We start from the raw sequence: 10,524 nt of genomic DNA, 5'->3' as shown, positions 1-10,524 counted from the left end.
TCTCTATCCAGCGATGTTGCACGACGACCTCGGCCGTCCAGGAGAGAGAAGAGGCGGGGCCGAAGCACAGCTCTGTGTCTAAATGGACACAGAGCTGCGGCTCAGCTCAGGTGCCCCCATAGCAAGCTGCTTGCTGTGGGGGCACTCAACAGGAGGGAGGGGCCAGGAGCAAAGATGAGGAGGATCCGATTAGGACAGTGCCATTGCCGGCAATTGATTTGACATGTCAAATTGCACCAGTGTTAACCAGGGCTTTGTGTCACTTTAATATTGTGTTCACCTGTGAAAAAGCGGTACACTTCAGTAACCTAAATTTTCCATAGGTGACACTAAGGCCCCTTTCACACTGGGGCGTTTTTCGAGCGTTATTCAAGCGTTTTTCAGGCATTATTCAAGCTTTTTTTTTCGAGCATTTATTTGAGCGTTTTTCGAGCAAAGCCTCATCTGCAATCCCAATGTGCTGGTAAAGCACCGCTAAGACCCTAACGTTTTAGGGCGTTTTTGCAGTGCTTCAGTGTGAAAGGGTAAGGCGTTTTTTACAGTGCTTTCAATTCATTTCAATGGAGAGAGGCGTTTTTGGAGCGTTTTTTTTCAGCGCCCAAAAGCTGCTCCAAAGATGCTGCTTGCAGGACTCAGTGTGAAAGGGTCCATTAAGATGCATGGAGAGCGTTTTATGAGTGTTTTAATAGCGCTATTTTTAACGCTAAAACGCTGTAAAAACGCTTCAGTGTGAAAGGGGTCTAAAAGCCCCTACTGGTTATCAGCCTAGGGCTAAATGAGATTAATGGGCCTAGGATTATTGCCGCATGCATGACAATATGTAACATGTGTCAATCATCCTTTCATGTGTAGGCACCCCTGATTCACGTGCTTACCTTTTGTATATGAGTGTGTATGTTAGGGGGCTCAAAAAAATTTTTTTGATGCAGTGATGGCATGATCGCCTTCACTAATGGTTTGCTCAGTGTGCCTGCACCGTTGTTTACGGCACGCATGTGCCGTAGACATCGCTGCCGTTTTGGGGAAAATATCTCCTTACAACAGGGCTCGACAAATCCCGGGCGCCAGGTCGCCATGGCGACTAGAAATGGTGTCCTGGCGACTTGGCTTGGAAGGTGAGCTGGCGCCATCTGGTGGTGAGCAGTTGGTATTACAAGTTATTACCACCAGATGTGTAAGCTGGCGCCATCTGGTGGTGGCCGTTGGTATTACAAGTTAAGCATTACAAGTTAAACAGCAATTCTAATGTCATTTTTCATTATTTTCACTGCCATCTTCTTCCCTCTAATTAGAACCCCCACACATTATATATATTTTTTATCCTAACACCCTAGAGAATAAAATGGCGATCGTTGCAATACTTTCTGTCACGCCGTATTTGCGCAGCGGTCTTACAAGCGCACTTTTTTGGGAAAAAATTACCCTTTTTTTTTATTAAAAAATAAGACAACAGTAAAGTTATCCCCATTTTTTTTAATATTATGAAAGATAATGTTACGCCGAGTAAATTCATACCCAACATGTCACGCTTCAAAATTGCGTCCGCTCGTGGAATGCCGACAAACTTTTACCCTTTAAAATCTTCATAGGCGACGTTTAAAAAAAATCTACAGGTTGCATGTTTTGGGTTACAGAGAAGGACTAGTGCTAGAATTATTGCTCTCGCTCTACCAATCGCGGCGATACCTCACATGTGTGGTTTGAACATCGTTTACATATGCGGGCACTACTCACGTATGTGTTCGCTTCTGCGAGCGAGCTCGTCGGGACGGGGTGCGTTTTCTGGCTCCTAACTTTTTTAGCTGGCTCCTAGATTCCAAGCAAATTTGTCAAACCCTGCCTTGCAACCACTTTGAAATCTGTATTTTCTGCTAGAAATTTACATAGAACCCCCAAACATTATATATACATATGTTTTTTATATATATATATATATATATATATATATATATATATATATATATATATATATATATTTTTTATCAGAGACCCTAGAGAATAAAATGGCGGTTGTTGCAATATTTTATGTCACACTGTATTTGCGCTGCGTTTTTTGTAACGGCATTTTTTAGGAAAAAATACTCTTCAGTGAACTAAAAAAAAAAACGAAACAGTAACGTTAGCCCAATTTGTTTGTATAATGTGAAAGATGATGTTACGCGGCAAGAATTTTGATCTTTTGTATTCTAAGCAAAAGAATTGTGATTCTAATTTTAGCCAGATGATTTTCTAATAATATGTAAACCACATCAGGCCAAGCGGGCGCCTTTACATCTACTGCATTATTATCCTCTAGCCGGCAGAGGTCGCTGCGTAGAGAATGAGTCTCGCCAACCAACTGGGTGTTTCGTCAGATAGTGAAACGGAAGTGACGTTTCGTCGCCGGAAAGGGCAGAACTTGACTGCTTGGAGGCCTGCATCGGTGTGGTTTGTGTTTATCTTCCAGTCAGCTGTAATCCATTCTTACCGCCACTATGGAGGACAGCAGCGGCTTCCGCCCCTCAGTCGGCAACTTGGACGACCCTCCTAACAGCCGGGTGTTTCTGGTGGTGTGCCGGTCGGTATCGGAGGACATCATCCGGGAGAAGTTCTGCGCGTTCGGCGAAATCCAGGACGTGTGGGTGGTGAGGGACAAACAGACCAAGGAGTCTAAAGGCATCGCCTACGTCAAGTACGCCAAGTCCTCCCATGCCTGCCGGGCGATGGAGGGGATGCACGGCCGTCAACTGGGAGACGGCAGCAAACCCATCAAGGTGAGGGCCGCGTGACGTCACCCCCGGCCTGTCCACGTGGCTGCGAGTCCCCGGATCTCCGGACAATGGAGGATTCCAGCCAGGCCTGATCACTGCATTGTTCTACATTCCCTCCTCCTATCCTCCCGTGCTCCGTCCTTTGGCCGCATCACTCTCTCACACATATTTACATACATTATATATTTACACTACAACCTCCATCTTCTACTATAAAAAAAAAAGCTTGTAGATCTCAATGGGCTGATCGAGATGATCAGCCCATTGAGATCTCCATTAACACTCCCTCTGGTTTTTAACCGCCACCTGTATAGGTAAATGACGACAAAATCCTCTTGTTTTTGGATGACGTCACCCCAGTCTCGCCACGCTCATGCGCTGTGTCCCTTTTTACATGGCGTGACCCTGATCTCGGTAAAGAGCTGGTGAGGCGGCTCTTTTCCCATGTGGTCCAATCACAGCCGATCACATGTAAACAAGGAAGTGCCGGTTATTGTCTCTCTTTGCCTTACACTGATTAGAGGGAGATGAGAGCCAATTTGCGGCATCTCAAAGGAGAGACCTTTAGACCCCTTTCACACTGGGACGGTTTGCTACAAATAGTGCCTGCAAACCGACCTGAAACAGCCGCTGTCTCCAGAGGGCTTTCACATTGGAGCGGTGCGCTAGCAGGACGGTAAAAAAAAGTCCTGCTAGCAGCATCTTTGGAGCGGTATGTATATCACTCCTGCCCATTGAAATCAATGGGGCACCGCAGCTATACCACTGACAAAGTGCCTCTGTAGAGGTGGTTTTAAACCCTTGGCCGCTAGCGGGGGTAACACCGCCCTGCTAGCGGCCGAATAGCGACGAAAAATTGATGGTAAAGTGCCGCTAAAAATAGCGGTGCTTTACAGCTGACCCCACCCCAGTGTGAAAGAGGCCTAAGACCCCTTTCATACTGGAGACGTTTTTCAGGTGATTTAGCTCTAAAAATGGTGCCTGAAAAAAGCCTCAACTGCAACCCCATTGTGAAAGCCTGATGGCTTTCACACTGGGGCGCATGTGCTGGCAGGGAGTGAAGTCCTGCCAGCAGCTTCTTTGCAGAGCTTTAGGAGCGGTGAACTCACCGCTCCTAAAGCGCCCCTGCCCATTGAAGTCAATGGGCAGCGCTGCTGAACCGCCGGCAAAGCGCTGTCTAACCCTTTTTCGTTTAAAAGCGCCCAAAAAATGCCGCAAGTACGACGGTTAAGCGTCGCTAAAAATAGTGTCGCTTTACCGCTGACACCAGGGCACTTTAAAGCGGGGGTTTGCCCTGTTAAAAAAAAAAAAAGTTTTTTTTTATTAGACAATTAAATTCGGCATCGTAGCGCGAGCTACGGTATGCCGGTCTTACATTTTTTATGCCCGTACTCACTGTGGTATCGCTGATTGAAGAATCCGGGGAATGGGCGTTCCTATGGTGAGAGAAGGTGATTGACGGCCGGCCCTGGCACGTCACGCTTCTCCGGAAATAGCCGAAATAGGCTTGGCTATTCACGGCGCCTGCGCATAGCCTGTGCGCAGGCGTCGTGAATAGCCGAGACCTACTCCGGCTGTCTTCGGGGAGCGTGACGTGCCAGAGCCGGCCGTCAATCATCCTCCCTCTCCATAGGCACGCCCATTCCCCGCGGGAGTCGGATTCTTCAATCAACAATAGCACAGTGAGTACGGGGATTAAAAATTTAAGACCGGCATACCGTAGCTCGCGCTACGATGCCGAATTTAATTGTCTAATGATGGAAAGGAGGGTGAACTACCGCTTTAAGTGTGAAAAGCAGCCTTACAGATAATCAGTGCAGCCCCAACAGTGCCTGTCAATGCAGCATATTAGTGCCGCCACATCAGTGTAGGAGAGAAATTACTTTTTTACTACATTTTCTGACAAACTTTTTTTTCTTTTCTTTCAAAATGTTTGGTCTTTACTCGTTTTTAGCAAAAATTTTAAAAGTTTTTCATATGGGTACAGTGTTGCAAAACTGCACAAGTGTCATTCAAAGTGTGAGAGCTCTGAATATTGGCCTGGGCAGGAAGGAGGTAAAAGTGCCCGGTATTAAAATGGCATACTAGCTCATTATGAAATTCTCACCTTAGATCGAAGCCCCTGCAGCGGTCCCCGTACACTGCTTCGACCGGCGACATTGCTCCCGGAGTTATTTCTGGGTATAGTGGGCTCCGGCACTGTGATCGGCCAGAGCCACAATGACGTCAGTCCCACGCATGCACGCGGAAGCCACCGGTAATCTGCAGCAACAGCACGAACGAGCCGTTGCTTCAGTGTGCCGATAACGCTGGCACATGCTGATACAGGGGATTTCTCCTAAACTGTGTTTAGGGACAGGGTTTGACAAATTTGCTTGGAATCTAGGAGCCAGCTAAAATAGTTAGGAGGCAGAAAACCTGCCCCGTCCCGACAAGCTCGCGCGCAGAAGCAAACGTATTTGTGGGTAGCGCCTGCATATGTAAACGGTATTCAAACCATACATGTGGGGTATCGCCGCAATCGGTAGAGTGAGAGCAATAATTCTAGCCCTAGACCATCTCTGTAACTCAAAATATGCAACCTGTAGAATTTTTTTTAAAACGTCGCCTATGGAGATTTTAAAGGGTAAAAGTTTGTGGCCATTCCACGAGTGGACGCAATTTTGAAGCGTGACATGTTGGATATCAATTTACTTGGCGTGACATTATCTTTTACAATATAAAAAGATATTGGGCTGACTTTACAGGTGTCTTTTATATATATATTTTTTTTAATTAAAAAAATTATTTTTTCCCCAAAAAGTGCGCTTGTAAGGCCGCTGCGCAAATACGGTGTGGCAGAAAGTATTGCAACGACCGACATTTTATTCTCTATGGTGTTAGAATAAAAAAATATATATAATGTTTGGGGACTCTAGAGGGAAGGAGATGGCAGTGAAAAACACATTAGAATTGCTGTTTTACTTGTAATGCCAACGGCCACCACGATCGTGCAGCGGGGGAGGTGGGGGCGCACGGAGACGCAGGATCCTGTGTCTCCGTGCGCCCCAACCGGCCGGTAATTGAGGCCGCGGCCTTCTACAGGCCTAAGCTTCCCCAGGCACCAGGTCACTATTTCTTGTCGCAATTGCGCCCGGATTTTGTCGAGCCCTGGTTTAGGAGATATCCGAGGTAGCTACAGGTAAGCCTTATTATAGGCTTGTCTGTAGTAAGAATTTGACTGTAAGGGTTTACAACCACTTTAAACTGAACTACAGGGGCCCAGGCAGCCGCCTGGAGGGAGAGCATACAGGAGCCTGGCACTGCACCACTGATTTGCGGGTCTAATGCTTTGCAGGCTTCTGTAGGAATTTTTTTTTTTTTACCCCCTAAGGCCCCTTTCACACTGCCGCAACTCAAAAGTTGCATGATTTTACTGTGATTTCGCTGCTGGTTTCATGGAATGCCTGTGTAAACTTGATGTCTATGGACCTCAACTTGCATCAAAGTCGGAACCAAAGTAGCACAGGGACAACTTTGAAGTTGTTGCGACTTGAAGTCACACAGATATGAATGGTACTCATAGGAAATCATAGGGTATAACTTGTCATGCGACTTTACAATACACAAGCATCAAAGGGGCCTAAAAGTTCAACTTATCCGTTAATAATGTCCCGCTGGGTGCATATGCATTGCACCATGAACCTAATGCACTAGCTGGGAAATAATTTTATTTGTATGTTGCTATAGTGACGGCAGCGTAAACGCTGTCAATGTTGCACATGCGCTCTCATTGTTCTAGTGAGAAACGTTTGTTTTCTACGTGGTGAGAGTGATGTATGCATTACTGGGTTGGCAGCACCTACCTTGCCAGTACTATTTAAATTGAATAATTCCTTGGTGTGCATGCTTGTGTTTGGGGGTGCATCCTGTGCTCAAAGAGGGAATCATTTGGTTTAACCACTTGCCTACTGGGCACTTTTACCCCCTTCCTGCCCAGGCCAATTTTTATCTTTCAGCGTTGTCCCACTTTTAATGACAATTGCGCGGTCATGCAATACTGTATTCAAATGCATCCCCCCCCACACAAATGGAGCTTTCTTTTGCTGGTATTTAATCACCACTTTTTTCTACTTTGGTGTCCTTTTATGAAGCAGTGAAATCTATTCACTTTTTCGTTCTCCGGGCATTCACGGAGGAGATTTTATATATATATATATATATCTCTTCCTCCTTCCTCCTCAGAACCCCCGAGATTCCCTCTTCACTCCCCACTTCACCACCTCTGAGATGGTGAATCGGGGAGTGTGAATTCTGACTCAGATCACCAGTGAAGCTCTCAGATCACAGCTTCATAAACTGGCCGTTGCTGTGTCAGTCTGAGGATTCTCTGTGTGTAGAGATAATCGGCGGGAGAACAAATTCAAACACTTCTCCCCCCGATTATCACTGTTTCATAAACTGTTTATGGGCTGTGATCCTTGGGATCACTGCTTCATAAACAGACACCTTTTTATTTTTTGCCAAACAAAAAAAGACCGAAAACTGCTATAAAATTTTGCAAATAGGTAATTTTTTTCTCCTTCACCGTTGGGTGACACTGATGATGCGGCACTGTTGGAATTGATGTCCCTTTACCAGAAGCCTGTTATCTGGTTTCTTCTTTTCTCCTCATGTTGTCAGTGTGAGGCGGGGGGGGAGCCGATAACCGGCTTCTGATTGCCTTTCCTATATGTTGAACGTTTTAAACCTAAGTCATGGAAATTGTAAGCAGATTCCATGTGCGTGTAACAGCATTCTACCTGTGCCGGAATCCTTCTATTGTCTGTGGGAATAACCTGTTTTTTGGCTTCGGTTTAGCCAATTCTGTGGAGAAACAGACAGTTTCTTGCTGTTCCATTAAAATGTTTCAGTTTTATAGTAAGCCTTGCCTTAACATGCATCCTTTTTAATGTAGGTGTTTATTGCGCAATCCCGGGGGTCTTCGAATCACAGAGATGTGGAAGATGAAGAATTAACTAGGATATTTGTGATGATTCCCAAAACCTTCACTGAAGATGATGTCAAGGATACATTCAAGGTACACGCATACTTGTGATTGTAAAGGCTTGTGTATGTTATACTTCTTTTTTTTTTTGCACAGAGCTGCCTGGATGCTCCTCTTCTCCCTCCTTTTCAGTGCCCCCTCAGCCAGCAGCTTGCTACACTGGGCACCCAAGCAGAGTCAGAGCTCTGTGTATCCATTCACACAGTGCCCTGACCACGCCCCCTTTCTCGCCTGATTGGCTGGCTGACTTTGGCAGCCGTGGGAGACAATGGCGCAGCTGCTCTGTCTCAGCCAATCAGGAGGAGTGTTCTGGATGGCTGAGGGGATTGTGGACATCGCTGGAGAGAGAAGGGGCTCAGGTAATTAGAGGGGGGCTGCTACACACGTGTTTTTTTTTTTTTTAAATCTTGATGCATAGAATGCATTAAAGTGGATGTCATAATGTAGAGAATACGATTTCCTATCATCTGTGCCCATTCTTGCCACAGATGAACAGAGCAATCCTCTTTTTATTGTTCAGTGAAATAAAACAGACTTCCAGATAAAGACCAAAGTCCTTGCTTGAGTGACAGCTTATTTACACATCTCGTGCACTAGCTTGCAGACAAGCACAGCTTCTTGTCTATGTATATTCTGATGGCTGTTTACACTGAACTGTGGATCACCCCATATTTTGAAAACATTTAATCAAAACACAGGAAAGACAGCCAATCCTGGGAGAGCTGGAGGGGAGGGGGATGTGAATTGTGCACTTTACAGCGCTGGATTAACTCTGTGTGACAAGACTGGGCACAGATGATAGAAAATCGTATTCTCTACATTGTGACATAAAAAAAAAAAAAAATATTTGGGTTTACATCCACTTTAAGAGAAAAAAAACACCTGCCTTTTCAACTCCTTTTAATAAGAATAACCAATTTAACAGCCAGGCCAATTTTTTATTTTAAAAGAAAAAAATATTTTTAGACTTTAAAAAAATAAATAAAAATTGATCACTTTTATTCCTATTACAAGGAATGTAAACATCCCTTGTAATAGGAATACGGCATGACCGGTCCTCTTTACAGTGAGATATGGGGGTCAATAAGACCCCACATCTCACCTCTAGGCTGGGAAGACTTAAAATCGCAGCCGAAGCAGCGCCATTATTTTTTTGAATGCAGAGGTCGGGCGTGACGTCATAACATCGCGCTCGGCCTCCGATCATAGAGACTCCGGCGACCATCTGTATGATCAACATCCGGTTTCGTCAGTTCCTGTCACCGACTCACCGATCGCACAGGTGAGTCGGTAGAAACGGCGGGAGGGGGGGGCGGGGGCGTCCCCTCTTGCCGCTCATAAGAACGTTCAAGCGGCGGAACAGCGGCTATGATCGTTCTTATGGTGTAGGGAATCGCAGGCTGAAAATGCCGATATCTGAATGATGCCGGTAGCTGCAGGCATCATTCAGATATACCCCCACAAACCAAGGACGTTGTATAACATCCATGGTCGGCAAGCGGTTAAGAGTTACATCTAGGATACTATATAACTCTGATTTCAGTAATGCATCCTCTGCTGTTCATAATTTATGGGGGCTGTCATGCATTTACCTGAATATACTGAGAACATGTGTCGATATGCTTTTCTTCACTTTCAACGGGTTTTGCCGTCCCATATAAGACAATGCAAAATTCAATTGAAACAGGTCAGATGGAGGTCAATTGCAGGTCAAAGGCAACTGTCCATAAATTCTAAATGATCTCAAACTGATGCTATTGACACAGGCCCTATAGCCTATTACACAAGGCCTGAATATTGGATGGCACATGCCAGTTCAATAGAAATGGGCCAATATTTGGCCCGAATGCGGTGCAAATCAAATGCAAGGTCTAATATCGCAATAGTGTGAACCCAGCCTAAACTCGCTAGAAGAGATTTAAATATGAATGGCAACATTACGTAGGGAATACAAATAACAGGTGGACAATATTAATTCATGAGGTAGATTCTCACTGCTTATGTAAGAGTCGGTTCTTCTAGCACGACTTTGGGAGGCAACTTGGACACGACTTGAGTATGAATCATCAGGCAACTTACAAGGCAACTTGAAGTTGCCTCCAGGACAGGAGGCTTTCCAGTGGCCAATCAAACAACAATCAGCTCTGTGGGAGGGAGGGGTTTGCCTGAGAAATGTATGTTATCTTCCTGGAAAGTTGCTTCAGTTAAAGGGGAGGTTCACCCTAAAAACCACTTTCTCTAATTACACTGGCCCCCCACATTACAATACGATTATGCCTGTTATGTTTTTTTTGATGCTGTACATACCTTCGTACAGCTATTCACCCGTGTCTTCGGGGTTGCGAGTCCCGCGGTAGTGGGCGTTCCTCACATGCTGGTGATTGACTTTTTGACAAAAAAACAGCTCCCCCCCCCCCCCCCCCCCGTCGCGTAAGCTGCGTCACGACTGGCGAAAGGAGCCGAACGGCGAGTCGGCGCTATACTGCGCCTCGCCGTTCGGCTCCTTTCGCCAATGATGACGCGGCTTGCGCGACGGGGGGGAGCTGTTTTTTTTGTCAAAATGTCAATCACCAGCATGTGAGGAACGCCCACTCCCGCGGGACTCGCAACCCCGAAGAGACGGGTGAATAGCTGTACGAAGGTATGTACAGCATCAAAAAAAACATAACAGGCATAATCGTATTGTAATGTGGGGGGCCAGTGTAATTAGAGAAAGTGTTTTTTTAGGGTGAACCTCCCCTTTAAGAC

General features: G+C 45.7%; 1 protein-coding gene across 2 annotated transcripts in view; it reads left to right on the top strand.

Annotated features, from left to right (window-relative positions):
* Window positions 1-2,372: 2,372 nt before the first annotated feature.
* The window catches only part of RBM45 (RNA binding motif protein 45), a 29,809-nt gene continuing 21,657 nt past the window's right edge, over window positions 2,373-10,524 (top strand). Inside the window, exons 1-2 of one of the 2 annotated variants that reach the window (XM_040357668.1) lie at window positions 2,373-2,753; window positions 7,687-7,809. In XM_040357668.1, coding sequence (XP_040213602.1) covers window positions 2,475-2,753; window positions 7,687-7,809 — 402 coding nt within the window. In that variant the 5' untranslated portion in view covers window positions 2,373-2,474. The remainder of the gene's footprint in view (window positions 2,754-7,686; window positions 7,810-10,524) is intronic. The other variant, XM_040357667.1, reaches the window with a different exon arrangement.

This window comes from Rana temporaria, chromosome 6 (assembly GCF_905171775.1).
Source record: "Rana temporaria chromosome 6, aRanTem1.1, whole genome shotgun sequence".
In the NCBI taxonomy this organism is placed as follows: Eukaryota; Metazoa; Chordata; class Amphibia; order Anura; family Ranidae; genus Rana; species Rana temporaria.
The sequence above is the reverse complement of the archived record's forward strand: the minus strand, read 5'-3'. Positions and strand labels throughout refer to the sequence as shown.